We start from the raw sequence: 20141 nt of genomic DNA, 5'->3' as shown, positions 1-20141 counted from the left end.
GGAAATTTAAAGAGAACAGAAGGAGGTGAAGGTAGTGAAGGAGATTTGAGGAGCATAGAAGGAGGTGAAGGTAGTGAAGGAGATTTAAGGAGAACAGAAGGAGGTGAAGGTAGTGAAGGAGATTTGAGGAGCATAGAAGGAGGTGAAGGTAGTGAAGGAGATTTAAGGAGAACAGAAGGAGGTGAAGGTAGTGAAGGAGATTTGAGGAGCATAGAAGGAGGTGAAGGTAGTGAAGGAGATTTAAGGAGAACAGAAGGAGGTGAAGGTAGTGAAGGAGATTTGAGGAGCATAGAAGGAGTTGAAGGCAGTGAAGGAGATTTAAGGAGAACAGAAGGAGGTGAAGGTATTGAAGGAGATTTGACGAGCATAGAAGGAGGTGAAGGTAGTGAAGGACATATAAGGAGAACATAAGGAGGTGAAGGTAGTGAAGGAGATTTGAGGAGCATAGAAGGAGGTGAAGGTAGTGAAGGAGATTTGAGGAGCACACAAGGAGGTAAGGGTAGTCAAGGAGATTTTAGGAGCACAATAGGAGGTAAAGGTAGTCAAGGAGATTTGAGGGGCAAATGAGGTGAAGGTAGTGAAGGAGATATGAGGAACAAAGAAGGAGGTAAATGAGATTTGAGGAGCACAGAAAGAGGTGAAGGTAGTGAAGAAGATATGAAGAGCAAAGATGGGGGTGCATACGGTTTGAGGAGCACAGAAGGGGTTGAAGGTAGTAAAGGAGATACAAGGAGCAAAGAAGGAGGCAAAGGTAGTGAATGAGATTTGAGGAGCACAGAAGGAGGTGAATGTGATATAAAGGGGCCCAGAAGGAGGTGAAGGCAGTAAAGGAGATTTGAGGAGCGCAGATAGAGGTGAAGGTAGTGAAGAAGATTTGAGGCGCACTTAAGGAGGTAAAGGAGATATGAGTAGCACAGATGGAGGTGAAGGGGATTTGAGGAGCACAGAAGGAGGTGAAGAAGATTTGAGGAGCAAAGGAGGAGGGGTTATTACATGGCAGGTTGAGAAGACGATGGTTTTGCAGAAATATATGATGGTATGAATTAAATGTGTAAGGAGGAAAGGTCAAGGACGAGAGGATAATAAAAGAGATTTTAATGGAAAGAGAAGCACAGTATGTGAAAACAGAGATGTTGAAAGATGTGAAGAGAGGTGGTGAAATAGATGTTTAAGAAAGTGAGGAGAAGGAGCTGGTAAAACATGGCTAAAAAAGTGAAGGTAAAGGGGTTAAAGGAGGAGCAGAGAAGGAGGTGAGGATAGTTAAAGAGATGTTTAAGGTGGTGAAGGTAGTGAATATCGGGTTAAAGGAGGAGCAGAGAAGGAGGTGAGGATAATTAAACAGGTGTTTAAGGAGGTGGAAGTAGTGAATATATGGTTAAAGGAGGAGCAGAGAAGGAGGTGAGGATATTTCAACAGGTATTTAAGGAGGTGAAGGTAGCGAATATATGGTTAAAGGCGGAGCAGAGAAGGAGGTGAGGATAGTTAAAGAGATGTTTAAGGAGGTGAAGGTAGTGAATATATGGTTAAAGGAGGAGCAGATAAGGAGGTGAGGATAGTTAAAGAGATGTTTAAGGAGGTGAAGGTAGTGAATATATGGTTAAAGAAGGAGCAGAGAAGGAGGTGAGGATAGTTAAAGAGGTGTTTAAGGAGGTGAAGGTAGTGAATATATGGTTAAAGTAGGAGCAGAGAAGGAGGTGAGGATAGTTAAAGAGATGTTTAAGGAGGTGAAGGTAGTGAATATATGGTTAAAGGAGGAGCAGAGAAGGAGGTGAGGATAGTTAAAGAGGTGTTTAAGGAGGTGAAGGTAGTGAATATAGGGTTAAAGGAGGAGCAGAGAAGGAGGTGAGGATAATTAAACAGTTGTTTAAGGAGGTGAAATTAGTGAATATATGGTTAAAGTATGAGCAGAGAAGGAGGTGAGGATAGTTAAACAGGTGTTTAAGGAGGTGAAGGTAGTGAATATATGGTTAAAGGAGGAGCAGAAAAGGAGGTGGGGATAGTTAAAGAGATGTTTAAGGTGGTGAAGGTAGTGAATATCGGGTTAAAGGAGGAGCAGAGAAGGAGGTGAGGATAGTTAAACAGGTGTTTAAGGAGGTGAAGGTTGTGAATATATGGTTAAAGGAGGAGCAGAAAAGGAGGTGAGGATAGTTAAACAGGTGTTTAAGGAGGTGAAGGTTGTGAATATATGGTTAAAGGAGGAGCAGAGAAGGAGGTGAGGATAGTTAAACAGGTGTTTAAGGAGGTGAAGGTAGTGAATATATGGTTAAAGGAGGAGCAGAGAAGGAGGTGAGGATAGTTAAACAGGTGTTTAAGGAGGTGAAGGTAGTGAATATATGGTTAAAGTATGAGCAGAGAAGGAGGTGAGGATAGTTAAAGAGATGTTTAAGGTGGTGAAGGTAGTGAATATATGGTTAAAGGAGGAGCAGAAAAGGAGGTGAGGATAGTTAAAGAGATGTTTAAGGTGGTGAAGGTAGTGAATATCGGGGAAAAGGAGGAGCAGAGAAGGAGGTGAGGATAGTTAAACAGGTGTTTAAGGAGGTGAAGGTAGTGAATATAGGGTTAAAGGCGGAGCAGAGAAGGAGGTGAGGATAGTTAAAGAGATGTTTAAGGAGGTGAAGGTAGTGAATATATGGTTAAAGGAGGAGCAGATAAGGAGGTGAGGATAGTTAAAGAGATGTTTAAGGAGGTGAAGGTAGTGAATATATGGTTAAAGGAGGAGCAGAGAAGGAGGTGAGGATAGTTAAAGAGGTGTTTAAGGAGATGAAGGTAGTGAATATATGGTTAAAGTAGGAGCAGAGAAGGAGGTGAGGATAGTTAAAGAGATGTTTAAGGAGGTGAAGGTAGTGAATATATGGTTAAAGGAGGAGCAGAGAAGGAGGTGAGGATAGTTAAAGAGGTGTTTAAGGAGGTGAAGGTAGTGAATATAGGGTTAAAGGAGGAGCAGAGAAGGAGGTGAGGATAATTAAACAGTTGTTTAAGGAGGTGAAATTAGTGAATATATGGTTAAAGTATGAGCAGAGAAGGAGGTGAGGATAGTTAAACAGGTGTTTAAGGAGGTGAAGGTAGTGAATATATGGTTAAAGGAGGAGCAGAAAAGGAGGTGAGGATAGTTAAAGAGATGTTTAAGGTGGTGAAGGTATTGAATATCGGGTTAAAGGAGGAGCAGAGAAGGAGGTGAGGATAGTTAAACAGGTGTTTAAGGAGGTGAAGGTTGTGAATATATGGTTAAAGGAGGAGCAGAGAAGGAGGTGAGGATAGTTTAACAGGTGTTTAAGGAGGTGAAGGTAGTGAATATATGGTTAAGGAGGAGCAGAGAAGGAGGTGAGGATAGTTAAACAGGTGTTTAAGGAGGTGAAGGTAGTGAATATATGGTTAAAGTATGAGCAGAGAAGGAGGTGAGGATAGTTAAAGAGATGTTTAAGGTGGTGAAGGTAGTGAATATAGGGTTAAAGGAGGAGCAGAAAAGGAGGTGAGGATAGTTAAAGAGATGTTTAAGGTGGTGAAGGTAGTGAATATCGGGTTAAAGGAGGAGCAGAGAAGGAGGTGAGGATAGTTAAACAGGTGTTTAAGGAGGTGAAGGTTGTGAATATATGGTTAAAAGAGGAGCAGAAAAGGAGGTGAGGATAGTTAAACAGGTGTTTAAGGAGGTGAAGGTAGTGAATATAGGGTTAAAGGAGGAGCAGAGAAGGTGAGGATAATTAAACAGGTGTTTAATGAGGTGAAGGTAGTGAATATATGGTTAAAGGAGGAGCAGAAAAGGAGGTGAGGATAGTTAAAGAGATGTTTAAGGTGGTGAAGGTAGTGAATATCGGGTTAAAGGAGGAGCAGAGAAGGAGGTGAGGATAATTAAACAGTTGTTTAAGGAGGTGAAATTAGTGAATATATGGTTAAAGTATGAGCAGAGAAGAAGGTGAGGATAGTTAAACAGGTGTTTAAGGAGGTGAAGGTAGTGAATATAGGTTTAAAGGAGGAGCAGAGAAGGAGGTGAGGATAGTTAAACAGGTGTTTAAGGAGGTGAAGGTAGTGAATATATGGTTAAAGGAGGATCAGAGAAGGAGGTGAGGATAGTTAAACAGGTGTTTAAGGAGGTGTAGGTAGTGAATATATGGTTAAAGTATGAGCAGAGAAGGAGGTGAGGATAGTTAAAGAGATGTTTAAGGTGGTGAAGGTAGCGAATATATGGTTAAAGGAGGAGCAGAGAAGGAGGTGAGGATAGTTAAAGAGATGTTTAAGGTGGTGAAGGTAGTGAATATAGGGTTAAAGGAGGAGCAGAAAAGGAGGTGAGGATAGTTAAAGAGATGTTTAAGGTGGTGAAGGTAGTGAATATCGGGTTAAAGGAGGAGCAGAGAAGGAGGTGAGGATAGTTAAACAGGTGTTTAAGGAGGTGAAGGTAGTGAATATAGGTTTAAAGGAGGAGCAGAGAAGGAGGTGAGGATAGTTAAACAGGTGTTTAAGGAGGTGAAGGTAGTGAATATATGGTTAAAGGAGGATCAGAGAAGGAGGTGAGGATAGTTAAAGAGATGTTTAAGGTGGTGAAGGTAGTGAATATCGGGTTAAAGGAGGAGCAGAGAAGGAGGTGAGGATAGTTAAACAGGTGTTTAAGGAGGTGAAGGTAGTGAATATATGGTTAAAGGAGGATCAGAGAAGGAGGTGAGGATAGTTAAAGAGGTGTTTAAGGAGGTGTAGGTAGTGAATATATGGTTAAAGTATGAGCAGAGAAGGAGGTGAGGATAGTTAAAGAGATGTTTAAGGTGGTGAAGGTAGTGAATATATGGTTAAAGGAGGATCAGAGAAGGAGGTGAGGATAGTTAAACAGGTGTTTAAGGAGGTGTAGGTAGTGAATATAGGGTTAAAGGAGGATCAGAGAAGGAGGTGAGGATAGTTAAACAGGTGTTTAAGGAGGTGTAGGTAGTGAATATAGGGTTAAAGGAGGAGCAGAGAAGGAGGTGAGGATAGTTAAAGAGATGTTTAAGGTGGTGAAGGTAGTGAATTTATGGTTAAAGGAGGATCAGAGAAGGAGGTGAGGATAGTTAAACAGGTGTTTAAGGAGGTGTAGGTAGTGAATATAGGGTTAAAGGAGGAGCAGAGAAGGAGGTGAGGATAGTTAAACAGGTGTTTAAGGAGGTGAAGGTAGTGAATATAGGTTTAAAGGAGGAGCAGAGAAGGAGGTGAGGATAGTTAAACAGGTGTTTAAGGAGGTGAAGGTAGTGAATATATGGTTAAAGGAGGATCAGAGAAGGAGGTGAGGATAGTTAAAGAGATGTTTAAGGTGGTGAAGGTAGTGAATATCGGGTTAAAGGAGGAGCAGAGAAGGAGGTGAGGATAGTTAAACAGGTGTTTAAGGAGGTGAAGGTAGTGAATATATGGTTAAAGGAGGATCAGAGAAGGAGGTGAGGATAGTTAAAGAGGTGTTTAAGGAGGTGTAGGTAGTGAATATATGGTTAAAGTATGAGCAGAGAAGGAGGTGAGGATAGTTAAACAGGTGTTTAAGGTGGTGAAGGTAGTGAATATATGGTTAAAGGAGGATCAGAGAAGGAGGTGAGGATAGTTAAACAGGTGTTTAAGGAGGTGTAGGTAGTGAATATAGGGTTAAAGGAGGAGCAGAGAAGGAGGTGAGGATAGTTAAAGAGATGTTTAAGGTGGTGAAGGTAGTGAATTTATGGTTAAAGGAGGATCAGAGAAGGAGGTGAGGATAGTTAAACAGGTGTTTAAGGAGGTGTAGGTAGTGAATATAGGGTTAAAGGAGGAGCAGAGAAGGAGGTGAGGATAGTTAAAGAGATGTTTAAGGTGGTGAAGGTAGTGAATATATGGTTAAAGGAAGATCAGAGAAGGAGGTGAGGATAGTTAAACAGGTGTTTAAGGAGGTGTAGGTAGTGAATATAGGGTTAAAGGAGGAGCAGAGAAGGAGGTGAGGATAGTTAAAGAGATGTTTAAGGTGGTGAAGGTAGTGAATATAGGGTTAAAGGAGGAGCAGAGAAGGAGGTGAGGATAGTTAAAGAGATGTTTAAGGCGGTGAAGGTAGTGAATATATGGTTAAAGGAGGATCAGAGAAGGAGGTGAGGATAGTTAAACAGGTGTTTAAGGAGGTGTAGGTAGTGAATATAGGGTTAAAGGAGGAGCAGAGAAGGAGGTGAGGATAGTTAAAGAGATGTTTAAGGAGGTGAAGGTAGTGAATATAGGGTTAAAGGAGGAGCAGTTATCAGAAGCTTCAATGTAACACAAATGTAAATATGATCTTTTGTGTGTGTCAGCGTCAGTTCTCTGGATGACCAGCAGGGGAACCAAACGCTGACCAACTGCAGGCACACTTTCACAATAAAACTACTTCCGTTCACCTTAAACCATATTGTTTGGCCGTAAAGACTGGACCAAAAACACAGAAAATACTTTAAAAACGTACCGAACTACCAATGAAACATTGTAATGAACCAACGTGGGACTTAAGCCACGGGTACAAAGCTGCCGGGTCCCCTGAGTTATTCGTCTCTTTTCGTATCTGAAATTAATTTGGTTCAGAATCATTCATTTGACTTTTTGTCGCTGCAGTTTTAACACGTGTCCACTAGGGGTCAGTATAGGGCATTTGTTAGTCGGGGAGACGCTCATGCGTGGACGACCTGTTGATTTGTTTTTATTGAGTAAAACTCAGCGGGTATTTGTGTTTATTCGAGGAGACCTACTGACACACTCCTGTTGTGACGACGCAGTGTGTGAGAGTCGCCTCCTTATGTCGTGGTACTTCAGAAGACCAGCAGGGCGACCCTCAAAAACCAGTTGCCATGGTCACCAAATCACACATTCTTGCATCATCATCATCATCACACACACACACCCAATGCAACGAATACCAACTTGAGTGTTAACTAGTTAGAGTGACAGTGGTATTTCCCTCTGGTGCCTGTGTGTGTGTGTGTGTGAGAGAGAGGTTAATATAATACACACATCAGCGTTTTCATCCAGTAACCCACACACACATGCACGAACATGCTCACACACACACTCCTGCAGACACACACACACAAACATATACAAACATAGAAACATGCAGATCCACACAAACATTCATAAACACACACATACCGATACACACACACACACACACACACACACACACACACACACACACACACTCAAACACACTTTGTTCGCTCCCTCATCACCTTCCATCACTGGTCAGTACAGTGGGGGTGTGAGTGAGTGAATGAGTGGGGGGGGGGAAGAGATTTAGATAATGGGAGAGGGAGGCGGAGGGGGAGGAGTGAAGCGGGGAGGGAGGAGAGAGGTGGGTGAGGAGGGGGAGCTGTCATCAGTGGAAGTGAAGCGCTCTTCAGGATCAGACGTCCCAGAGAGTCGGGGAAAGGGGCAGCCTTCTCCTGTCCTCCCAACTTAAGAGCCCCCTCCCTCACTCAAACTTTCGTCTGGGCCCAGACCCCCTGAACCCCCTGGACCTCTGACGACCCGGATGATGGAGCGCTCAGGCCGCCGGCGGAGCGACGGCTCCTGTCGGATGCTTGCTGAGATCCAGCCGACGTGTGCCCGGGTTTGGTTGAAGAGACCCTCGACATGACACGGCTGCTCCTCGCGATGGGTCCAGTGTGGATCCTCCTGCTGACGCCGTCCTTCCTTGAAGGCCAGGTGACCCCAGACTCTGGGGTCATGACAGGGGCGGACAACACCACTGACTCGGTCGCCAACTCAACGGGGAGTCCAGGTAACGCTACTTCCTCCACGCCCACCATGGAGGACGACTGGACGCCAGTGGAAACCTTCCTGATGACAGGTGATGGTGCTGTCCTGGAGGGTGCACGCTGCTCCCGGGCCTACAGTCCGCCAGGCCAGGTGGGGGCGCTACCAGACAGCTTCATTGCACCCTTGAGGCCGGCGCTGGATGCCCTGGCGAACACGGCCAACTTTCTCAACATGATCTTCCAGGCCAGCGACCTGCACGAAAGCACAGTTCAGGAGGAGATGGAGTGGTACCACGCACTGGTCCGGGCTCTCCTGGAGGCGGACCAGACCATCAGGCGGGCCCTCCTCACCTTTGATGCAGACCCAACCGCTCCGGCGCCACAGCTAGTGCTGTGCGCCTCCCGCGGAACCCTAGCGAAGAACCCTGCCATCGTCCTCCAGGACTGGTCTAGATCCTGGGACAGTCTGCACCTGCCACCTCCGGCCCCAGACGATGGCTGGTTCAAGGCCTTCAAGTTCCCGGGCTCCATCAAACCGCCCTTGTCCAAGAGGCTGCTGCTCAACGACCTAACCACCCTGGATACGCCCAAGTGGGGGCGCGGCGACAGCTATGTTAGCAACCGCAGTGGCGTTCGCTGGGACAGCGCCCCCTACCTTGATTGTACAGATGGACGCTTTGTGCCCAACTGGACTCTGATCTTGTCTACCTCCTTTTATGGACTCAAACCGGACCTGACCCCAGAGTTCAGGTGTGACACATTGGACTCACACGAAAACATGTTGATATAGATAGATATGCATTGGGCTGTTAGATTTATCTTCTTTTTGGTGTCTTTTCGATATATGTTTTAGTGTGTTTTTGCGTTATCTACACTATAACACACTATTTATACACAATATATCTAGTATAGGTGTCACTTTTAGTGTGGATGCAGTGTAGTGCAGGAGGGTTACAATGTAAGTGTGTGTTTTGTTTTGTAGATACTTGTTTTTGTGTGTGTTATAGTGTAGGTTTGTGTTTTAGTATAGGTGTCACTTTTAGTGTGGGTGTGTTGTACTATATGTGTGTTATAATGTAAGTGTATGTTTTGTTGTGTAGACATATGTTTTTTGTGTATGTTATAGTGTAGATGTGCTGTGCTGTATGTGTGTTAAAAAGTAAGTTTGTGTTTTGTTGTGTAGATTTTTTGGTTTTGTGTGTTATAATGTATGTTCATGCTTTAGTATGGGCGTATTATAGTGTAGGTGTGTTATATTGAAAGTGTGTGTTTTATTGTGTTGATATATTTCTTGGTATGTGTTATAGTGTATGTGTGTGTTTTAGTATAGCTGTCACTTTTAGTGTGGGTGTGTTGTACTGTAAGTGTGCTATGATGCAAGTGTGTGTTTTGTTGTGTAGCTATATGTTTTTGTGTGTTGTAGTTTAGGTGTAACTATTAGTGTGGGTGTGTTATAGTGTAGCTGTGTTGTAATATAAGTATGTATTCTTTAGTCTAGATATATGTTTTTGTGTGTATTTTTGTGTGTTTTGATATACGTGTTCCTTTTAGTGTGGATGAGGTGTAGTGTCGTGAGTTACAATGTAAGTGTGTGTTTTGTTTTGTAGATACATCATTTTTGTGTGTGTTCTAGTGTAGGTTTGTGTTTTAGTATAGGTGTCACTTTTAGTGTGAGTGTTTTGTTGTGTAGATATATGGTTTTGTGTGTTATAGTGTATGTTCGTGTTTTATTATAGGTATTTATTTTAGTGTGGGTGTGTTAAAATAAAAGTGTGTGTTTTGTTGTGTTGATAAAATTCTTAGTATGTGTTATAGTTTAGGTTTGTGTTTTAGTATAGGTGTCACTTTTAGTGTGGGTGTGTTATACTGTATGTGTGTTATAATGTAAGTCTGTGTTTTGTTGTATAGATATATGTTTTAGTGTATGTTATAGTGTAGGTGTGTGTTTTAGTAAAGGTGTAACTTAGTGTGGGGGTGTTATAATGTTAGTGTGTGTTTTGTTGTGTAGACATATGTTTATGAGTGTGTTATAGTGGAGGTGTGTGTTTTAGTATATGTGTCACTTTTAGTGTGAGTGCGTTGTAGTGTAGATGTTTTTGTAGTGTAAGTATGTGTTTAATTGTTTAGCCGTGCAGGAGTGTGTTGTTGTGTAGGGGGTGATTGAATATTAAGTATTTACTTGTTTTTTTATTAGTGTTTTAGTGCAGGTCTGGCTTTAGTGTGTTCATCTGTTTGATGTGTGTTTTAGCATTAGTAACCATGACCTGGATGAATGAGAACCTACATGGACACATTAGTGCATGTTAACTTGACAACAAGTCAAGTTGATTTAACAAGATATTTCCAGGCTCGGCAAACACACTGATATTTGTTCATTCTTCCATCAGGGGAGTGATCCGAGTGGACGTGGACATCCAGAACATGGACCTGGACCAGTGCAGCTCAGAACCGGGTTGGTTCTCGGACTCACACGAGTGCAACCGCACTACCATGGAGGTATGCCCCGGCGCTGGTGATGTCATCAAAAGTTGAAAAGAAACTCTAATGGTGACAAAAAATGACAGAAAAAAACAACAGACTTCTCGGGTTCTATGAACTTTGAGAGGTTGTGAACGTGGCGCTGCTGTTCGAGGTAGCAGATGATCTGATGGATTATATTGATAATCCCACCTCTGACACACTTTCCCGTCTCACACACACACACACAAACAGGACTCTCCCCAAAAATACCAAAATCCACTGGGCACCTTTTGTCCCGCCGGCTCAGCGACGATCCTATTCTGGGTCACTCAGAACCATCACCTGCCATTAGAGATTAGCTATGTTAGCGCTGCTACTCTGCTAGCGACTTCTGTTTCATGTTAGCGTTGACATTAGCTCATCGGGATTAGCATGACGGATTCATTTTGAAATGTATTTTACGCAACATGTTTGCTTTTTAGAATCTTTTTCATTCAGCAGTGTAAGAACCCACGACAAACTAATTGATCATTTATGTTGATGTGTTAGTATTTAGGCTCAAATTAAGCCAGTTTTAATCTTGTAATGATGGCTGAGAGGAAACAACGCTAAGATAAGTTTTTGTCTGCAGTTGGTCTGTAATTTGCCAGCGTGTAAATGTGATAAGACAAATACAGGAAACACACTTTGAACGTGACATGATGAACTTTGGCTGACAGACACGAAAAATATGCCGCAACTCTCCAGAGAATTAAATTTAATCCGTATCACATTAATGTTAAGGCTGCGCCATTAGAGCTGAAGCTCGTGTGTGTGAGAGTGTGTGTGTGTGTGTGTGTGTGTGTGTGTGTGTGTGTGTGTGTGTGTGTGTGAGAGAGTTTGGATGGGATTTTTCTAGAAAAGGTTAAAGCTCTCAGGGCAGGTTTTATGTTTCCATTTAGCTTTTAGCTTAGATTAACACACAGGGCAGCACCAGGTTTGTGTTTGTGCATTTGTGTGTGTGTGTGCGTCTGGGTGTGTGCGCGATTATGACGGCGAAGGTCGAATGTGAGACAGAGATTGTTGAACTGCCAGTGTTTGGACTAAAATATGAAAGCCTCAGATAGACATGATCAATGACCATCACTGCTCACAACAACAACAAAAAAGATCCTAACCAAGCTTAGAATCATTTAAATGCTAACAGAGCTGAAACTCTAACATTATTTAGATGTTGATGAAAACATTATTTTTTTCTTTGAATGAGTTTTTATCAGCAATAATCATGTGATGCGATACAGGGGATACAGAATATCGCGATACTGTAACGTGGATATGTTTGTAGTATTTTTTATAGTACTTGACTCTGGCAGAATAGACCGCACGACTTTTGACGAACCAAATATGTCCAACGATCAACTTTCAAAGCTGCTGCATAGTATAGGTGTCACTTTTAGTGTGGGTGTGTTATGATGTAAGTGTGTGTTTTGTTGAGTAGACATGTGTTTTTTGCGTATGTTATAGTGTAGGTGTGTTGTGCTGTATTTGTGATATAATGTAAGTGTGTGTTTTGTTGTGTAGATATATGTTTTAGTGTATGTTATAGTGTAGGTGTGTTTTAGTATAGGTGTCACTCTTAGTGTGGGTGTTTGATAGTGTAGCTATGTAGTAATGTAAGTGTTTTGTTGTCTATATATATGTTTCTGTGTGTTATAGTTTAGGTGTGTGTTTTAATATAGGTGTGTGTTTTAATATAGGTGTCACTTTTAGTTACACAGCAAAAACTGAACAGAGATAACAAGTTTCTCAAATTGATTTACAACTTCAATATCATCTTGACACCAACAATGACAAATCAAAACCTCTGCTTAGAAAGTCTTTACATACAGAAACAAGTGCTCAGTGTTGGTAGTTCTAGAGGCGTCCAATGAATCGATTTTTCATCATCCAGTGTGTGCCGATCCCAGGACAAGGGTTCCGTTTGGGTCAGTACTGCTGCCGCTGTAAGGAGGGCTACTACGACCCCGGGACAAGCAGCGAGGATTCAGGTGGGGTTTAACTCTGGTTTCATATCCTGGCATGCCGGGGCAACAGACGGTCTCTCTGCTGCCCATCAACAGCTCTTGTGTAGGTGTGACTCTGGTGTATGTGTGCGTGTGATGCAGATGGCGCCGTCATCAACGCGACCTGTTACCCGGCCGTGCCCATCTGTCTCCCCTGCTGGCCTGGCTGCAGGAGCTGCCTGGATGGCTCCCCCTGTTGGGTGCAGGAGGACTGGCTGCTGAGGACCGGCACTCTGGCCGTCCAGGGCGTCTTCATGCTCCTCGTCTTCATCAGCATGATGGCGGCGTATCGCCACCGCAGGAACCGCGTGAGTGATGACATCATGGGCAACTGATGCTTGAGTTTTCAGCAAAGTTCACAATCATCCTCTTGTCTCAATGACCTCTGACCTCATACTGAAACTGTCACATGACTAGATCTCACACCACTTTTTACTTTCAGCTTAGATTTTTTATTTTTTAAAGTTTTCATTTCTGTCTTTTCTTATTTAAGATACATCTTAATCTTTTTCTAAATAATTTAGTTAAATTATCTTTTTTTTTACTTCAACTCCTTCTCTTACCACAATTTTCCTTGCTTTTTCCTTTTATGAACCTATTTGTTCTTCAGTGGAATTTTTTTGTATTTAGTTTATGTAGATATTTTCTCTACTACAATTTCAGTAGTGTATGTGGTGTAACAAACGTTTTTTTAAAATGTAGTTTTAATACACACTTTTTACTATCCTAGCTCCTTGAGTTTACTATTTTACCTTTTTTTTATTGTTTTTTTCATCAAACTACTTTAGTTTATAGTTGATTTTTTTTAAAACTTTTTTCTTAATTTTGGGGTGTTTTTTAATTTGTCTTCTTGTTTTTCTTCAGAGGATCCGAGCCTCGGGACTCCTGTTGCTGGAGATGATCTTGTTTGGCTCGTTGCTTCTCTACTTCCCGGTGAGTGAACACAAAACACGAGGCAGCGAACCACACTATCAAAGACGTTGGGTCCAGATATACAAAGATATATGGAACAATCGGGTGTCATTGGTGAGCGAGACCTCCATACAAAACCTGAAGCTTTTAGAAACTCCCGTTGTTACAGTAGACACGGTAGACATGATGATGATGATGGTGATGATGATGATGATGATGGTGATGGTGATGGTGATGGTGATGGTGATGGTGATGGTGATGGTGATGGTGATGGTGATGGTGATGGTGATGGTGATGGTGATGGTGATGGTGATGATGATGATGATGATGATGGTGATGGTGACGGTGATGGTGATAAAGATGGTGATGGTGATGGTGATGATGATGATGATGATGGTGATGGTGATGGTGATGGTGATGGTGATGGTGATGGTGATGATGATGATGATGATGGTGACGATGACGATGACGATGACGATGGCGATGACGATGACGATGACGATGACGATGGCGATGACGATGATGATGTGATGGTGATGGTGATGGTGATGGTGATGGTGATGGTGATGATGATGATGATGATGATGATGATGATGATGATGATGATGATGATGGTGATGGTGATGGTGATGGTGATGGTGATGGTGATGGTGATGATGATGATGATGATGGTGACGATGACGATGACGATGACGATGACGATGGCGATGGCGATGGCGATGGCGATGGCGATGGCGATGGGATGGTGATGGTGATGGTGATGGTGATGGTGATGGTGATGGTGATGGTGATGGTGATGGTGATGGTGATGGTGATGGTGATGGTGATGGTGATGGTGATGGTGATGGTGATGGTGGTGATGATGATAAAGATGGTGATGGTGATGGTGATGGTGATGGTGATGGTGATGGTGATGGTGATGGTGATGGTGATGGTGATGGTGATGGTGATGGTGATGATGATGATGGTGATGGTGATGGTGATGATGATGATGATGATGATGATGGTGATGATGATGATGATGATGATGATGATAAAGATGATGATAAAGATGGTGATGATGATGATGATGATGATGATGATGATGATGATGATGATGATGATGATGATGATGATGATGATGATGATAATGATAATGATAATGATAATGATAATGATAAAGATGGTGATGGTGATGGTGATGATGGTGATGATGATGATGATGATGATGATGATGATGATGATGATGATGATGGTGATGGTGATGATGATGATGATGATGATGATGGTGATGATGATGATGGTGATGATGATGATGGTGATGATGATGATGATGATGATGATGATGATGATGATGATGATGATGATGATGGCCACCGCGCTGTAAAAGTGTATTCAGTCTGCTTGTTGGTTGATTACAGTCTCGATATATGTTCCATCCCATCAACAGAGTGTGTGTGTGTGCGTGCGCTGATCCATGTGAGAGCTCACATAGTTTTTTTTTATCCACGTGGGTCGCAGCAAAATCACTTTAATTCATGGATTACAGAGCAGCTCTCTGGACCTGTTGAAGAACAGACAGATCAGCTGTTTGACAGGTGACAGGGAAGTCTGTTTCTCATTCTGAAGTCCTGTCTGGTCCCTGCAGGTCTTCATCCTCTACTTCAAGCCCAGCACCTTCAGGTGTATCCTGCTGCGCTGGGTACGCATGATGGGCTTCTCAATCGTTTACGGCACCATCACGCTGAAGATGTACCGGTACGTCACGGACGCACTGGAACTGAGGACGAGACCATTCTCACAACCCGCTCTCCTGCAGGGTCCTGAAAGTGTTCCTGTCCCGCACTGCCCAGAGAGTACCGTACATGTCCAGCCTCCATCTTCTGAGGATCCTCGGAGTCATGCTGATGACAGTCAGCTGGTTCTTGTGTGCCTGGACTGTCGGGGTTCTGCAGAACCGGGACCGGAACATCCCTGTTTTCTTCACAACCACCACTGCAGATGGGCAGGGCTTTACCTCGTGCTACCTTGACCGCTGGGACTACATGATGGCTGTGGGTGAGTTTCAGGGTAGACAGAGAGGACCCAGAGACCCAGCAACATCAGAGTTTGACAGTGCACTCATTCAACCTGCAGGCAACTTTGTGCTAACAACGTTTTTCTTTGTTGCAGCTGAGCTGTTGTTCTTGTGCTGGGGCAGCTCACTCTGGACTGCGGTGCGTCCGGTCCCTTCAGCGTTCCACGAGCCTCGATACATGGGCATCGCCATCCACAACGAGCTGCTCCTGTCCTCCATGTTCCATCTCTTCAGGTACATTAGACACTTGCCAACCTTGGGTGAAATGAAAAATTACCTCTGGGTTCCCCACAGGTTCACGTTCCCTTCCCTCCACCCTGACTGGATGCTGCTGCTGTCGTTCACACACACGCATGTGACCATCACGGTCACGCTGGCGTTGATTTTCCTCCCGAAGGTAAAGTCCGTCACTTCCGTCTCAAAGAGCGGGTCAAGTAAGTTGCAAGGTTTTCATGTGCCACAGTTACTCCTGGGGTCCAAGTCTGGTCGAGAGGAGATTGCGGCGGAGGTGTACGAGGAGGAGGTCGACCTGCGGCGCTCCTACCTCAACAGCAGCTTCAAATCGGCCTGGAGCGAGCGCAGCGTCGACCCTGATGACTTTCGGGTAAATGCACTCGCCCACTCAGAACGACTTCTTCAAGTTCAGGCCAAATAAGAATCATTTTAAACGTTCCTCCTTTGGGTGAGGGTTGATCAATGCAGTCGAGTCACTGCAGAATCATTTTAGTGTTGATATGTGACGTATAAAGAAGCTTCAACGTAAACACATATATTTTTGAAGACATCATTAGCTTCATAGACAGTTGGATTCTTGTGTAATGAGGCCGAGACAAGAATAAAACTAAAACTAAATGAACTTATAAATACCGAAATAGATCCATCCTTCACTTGTCCCCCCCAAAACTGTCTTTAACATAAATCCTTCCTCTGACTTGATCTCCTTGTCCCCCCCAAACCCATTCCATTCATGTGCTCCAGGACGAGCTGAAGAAGTTGTACCGCCAGTTAGAGGTCAACAAAACCAGGAAGATGGCAGCGAACAATCCTCACCTGTCGAAGAAGCGCAGCTCTCGCTGTGCGCTGGGGAGGTCCATCATTAAAAAGATCGCTGAGATCCCGCTCAGCCGGCAGTGCAGCCGCGACGACAGAGATGGCTCGTTCCGCAGCAGAGGGACCCCATGTGGGTCCTTCAGGACGCACGATAACATCAGCTACAGAAGCTCCATCAAGTCTCCAGCACCATCACTGCGCAGGTCTCCGAGCGATTACTACTCACACGAGAGAGAAGCATTCCCGAATCACTCGTTCCTCCGGGCAAATGTTGAAAAAAGGGCTTCCCAGAGATCAGAGACGGACTCGTTGGATATCCCAGTTGGGTTTTGTAAGTCGGCTAGTGCCCAGAACCTCAGCTTCGACACCAACCTTCTCCACCCCGATCATACCAAGCTGCACAAAACCTGGAGTCTCACTTCCACCGACAACGCCTCCATCGAGAGCATGTCCAGAGTCAGATCCAGCACGTTGGTCTCACAATCCAGGCAAAGTATCTCCATTAGCGACCAGACCAGAAGCGCCCTGCAGTCAGAGTCCTTCGACAAATCACAAGTCTGTCCCTGGGAGTTAGAGAAGGAGCTTTCAATGGACAAAAGTCAGAAACATGTGACCTATGCTAATTCTCAAGATAGCGAAGAACAAAAGCCATCTTCCCCAGTCGCTCTTGTGTGTCCATGGGAACATTATCCACCTGTTGAAAAACCCAAGGACAAAGGTGAGCCTCACAAAATACCAGTTCATGCATCGGCAAGTGCACCGGGGTCACCGAGGCCGAGGGTGACGACGGATCAGCGCGGCTTTTCCTTCCGAAACAACACCAAATGGCTACATGTGAAGTCCATGATGGGATCGATGGAATCCCCAACCACAGATGGACTTTTAAATAGAGAAGATTCTGCTTCCCAAAAGAGTCCGGGAAGTTCCTCTACAAGATCTAGATCATCGAGCCGTCGTCCAAGCTTTGAGAAGAGGACGCTGCAGAAGAGAAGTATGACCACCATCGATGGGAAACCCTGTCTGGTGAAGCAAAATGCAGTCAGATTGTCATCAAGTGACTCCTCGGACCGAAGCCCCAGGCGGCTGGTGATGATCAAATCCAACATTTGTCCATGGGACGCAGATGACCAAAAAGACGGCACTTATGACAATGTGTTTCTGTCGAGACAAAACAGCAAACGCAGTGTGACGTCCTGGGAGACCACGAGCAGCTCCAGGACTCCTTCAACCCACAGAAAAGGAAGTTATCGTGTCAGACCACTTCGCAATGTCTCTCATGTAGACGTCTGTCCTTGGGAAGATCCATCCACTGCAGAACATGTTGAAGAAACCAAGAGGCAACAGAGCGTCAAATCAAACGTTTCTCTGTGGGAATCCCAACAGCAATCGGGTTTTAGTCAGTCTGGAACTCAAGTGACCCTAAGGAAACAGATTCCTGTTATCTCCCATCCTTCAAAAGGTTCTTTTCCACCTTCCACAGACATATGTCCTTGGGAAGCTTCTGAAACATCCTTGCCAATCATCACACAAGAGTATGCTAATGTTTGTCCTTGGGACAATCCAACGGAAGCCGTTTATGAAAATGTGAATCCTGTGGTGACAAAAGGGTCACTAAAAGTCCCTGCGAGGAAGGAAGTTGTAAAGGTTGCCGTCTACGCTGACGCTGCCGGTGGCTCACCTGCACCTGGGCACGAGGTGGTCAAGACAGCAGAGCGTTGTCCGTGGGAATTCCCTGATCCACCTTCAGACTTCAAAGACGTTTGTCCGTGGGACGAAGTCACAACAAATGAACCGACCAACAAAGATGTTTCCTCTCAAATTACCGTTAAGGCTCAAATCTGTCCGTGGGAGACGGATCATCAGGAACAACCAGAAAGCCAACCAAAGGGTGTGTCAAAGACGTTATCTTTACCAAGCCGCACTGTAGAGGCACAAGCAAACAAAATACATTCCAAAGCAATTGCTTCAAAGACGATGTCACAAGGGCCAGAGATGAGAGTAAATATTTGTCCTTGGGAGACTGAGAAACTGGAAACAGTTGCAGAAAACACAGTTCGCCCAACTGTTTGTCCTTGGGAGACAGAGGACGAAGGGACAGAGCCTGTCCCAAGTAAAGAGAATTGCAAGAGTACCGTCGTCAAACAGGAAAGTGTTCGGGAGAATGTTTGTCCATGGGAGACGTCTGAGCCAAGCAATCTCAGAAAAGAAGATAGTCTTTCGTCAGAAGTTATTAAGCTGCAGGGGAAAAGCAACGTCTGTCCATTTGAAACCAGTGATCCAGGGATTGTCAAAACTCGGGTATCTAAAATATCCGAGAACCTGTCAAAGCTCCATGTCAATTCAAAGGAAGACATCTGCCCGTGGGAGTCAGGGAACGCCGAGAAACTGGACAAAGTGCAGACCGAGGTTTGTCCATGGGAGACGGAAGAGCAGGAAATTCCAAAAAACAATTCTCCAAAAGCACAGAACAGTAATCCAGAAGCGGAAGAAACAGAAAACCCAAATGTTTTAAAGAAGCAAGATAGTGATCGGAATGATGTCTGTCCCTGGGAAATGGAAGAATCCAACATTTTGAAAAAGCAGGAAAGTCTTCGGTCAGATGTTTGTCCCTGGGAGTCTGAAGAACCCAAAGTTCTTGAAAAACAAGACAGTGCTCAGGCAGATGTTTGTCCCTGGGAAACAGAGAAGCCTAAGACCTTGATCAAACAGGAAAGTGTGAGGGCAAATGTCTGTCCTTGGGAGACAGAAGAACCAGGAGCTATTAGTCCAAGTGTTGCCCCACAGATTCCATCAGTGGAAACCAAACCTGAGGTGACTGTAGACATCACAAGCAGCGACAGCCTCATGGATATCCAGGAGTCCACCGATGGAGGGGGTTTTGAATCCACAGCTGACGGTTCAAAAGAAAACCTCGGCCGCAGAGATGCCTTGTGTCCCTGGGAGTTGACCCGCAGCAGATCCAGCTCCTTCACAGACAATAACTCTGATGTGTTCACGTGGGAGCCGGAGAATATTCCAGAAGAAGATGAGGAAGATGACGCAGAGTGCGCTGCCGAGGCGTTCATATTTCCTCCTGACCTGTGAGCTGGTTTTGTAAACTCTCTCAGAAGACTTTATTTTTGCTAACAGTGCTCAACATAGTTTATTTCCTCTTCCTGCTGTCCCCAGTGAATCCACCTTGACTTACGCCTGCATGTTTACGTTGACGCCTCAGCATATCGCAGCCCATACATTTATTCTCCCTGAAGACTCTTGAAATACTAGTTAGAATCTCAAGTGAAGATTTATTTTCTCTTTTTTTTTTAAAATCTTTCTAATGTTGCTTTGGCATATTATTAATCAAACCATCACATTTAAAATGAACACCACGATAAAAGAAAACATTGACTCTGGCCCATTATTTAGCGTTGTGGCGGTTTCTTTTGAACAACTTTTCTCATGGGACGTTTTAGACTATTTTCTCAACTATCTTTTTGTAATTTCCAGGGCCATGTTTTTTGCCCACATGTCGTCTGTTGTAAGTCTGAGGCCCGGGTTCTGTGGGAGGAATGAGGGAAAGAAAAGAGTTGATTCATAAGACAAAACTCTCTGTCAGAGTAGAAACTCTGTTCCTTCAGGAGAGAACGAAGGTGTCCTGCTCTAGACAATCGACCATGAATTTTGACATGTTTTTTTTTTTTTCCTGAAGTAGACTTGTTTACTAGGAAAAGTCCCATGTTATAGTCCCAATAATTATATATATATGTATTTAAACTTAAAATTGTACAAATGTTATCTCACAATTAGAATTTGTTAAAATATTTACTTGTAGTGATTCATTTATGTTTATTGTTTTTCCCTGAAGATGTTGAACCAAAATGACGTTGCTTGCATTTTCAAAATAAAAGCCTGAAAGAAAAGTCTGTGCAGTCACTGAAAACTCTTTCTTTGGCA

The 20141-nt window shown here is 44.0% G+C and overlaps 1 protein-coding gene across 1 annotated transcript; it reads left to right on the top strand.

Annotated features, from left to right (window-relative positions):
• The first annotated feature begins 7584 nt into the window (after positions 1-7584).
• gpr179 (G protein-coupled receptor 179) lies at positions 7585-19922 on the top strand. Its single transcript, XM_087783469.1, has 11 exons — positions 7585-8438; positions 10076-10184; positions 12079-12175; positions 12293-12498; positions 13055-13123; positions 14730-14839; positions 14901-15139; positions 15254-15392; positions 15453-15555; positions 15622-15762; positions 16137-19922. The coding sequence occupies exons 1-11, from the start codon at positions 7585-7587 to the stop codon at positions 19290-19292; spliced, it is 5223 nt and encodes a 1740-aa protein (XP_087639595.1). The 3' UTR covers positions 19293-19922.
• The last annotated feature ends 219 nt before the right edge of the window (positions 19923-20141 follow it).

Source organism: Callionymus lyra, chromosome 1 (assembly GCF_982586985.1).
Source record: "Callionymus lyra chromosome 1, fCalLyr1.hap1.1, whole genome shotgun sequence".
Lineage (NCBI taxonomy): Eukaryota > Metazoa > Chordata > Actinopteri > Syngnathiformes > Callionymidae > Callionymus > Callionymus lyra.
Note: the sequence above shows the minus strand (reverse complement) of the source record. Positions and strands in the feature narration are given on the sequence as shown.

Coding starts and splice junctions, on each gene's coding strand:
- gpr179 (XM_087783469.1), top strand. CDS start 7,585: ATGGGTCCAGTGTGGATCCTCCTGCTGACGCCGTCCTTCCTTGAAGGC. Junction 12,176..12,292: donor GACAAGCAGCGAGGATTCAG/GTGGGGTTTAAC, acceptor CGTGTGATGCAG/ATGGCGCCGTCATCAACGCG. Junction 15,763..16,136: donor TCGACCCTGATGACTTTCGG/GTAAATGCACTC, acceptor CATGTGCTCCAG/GACGAGCTGAAGAAGTTGTA.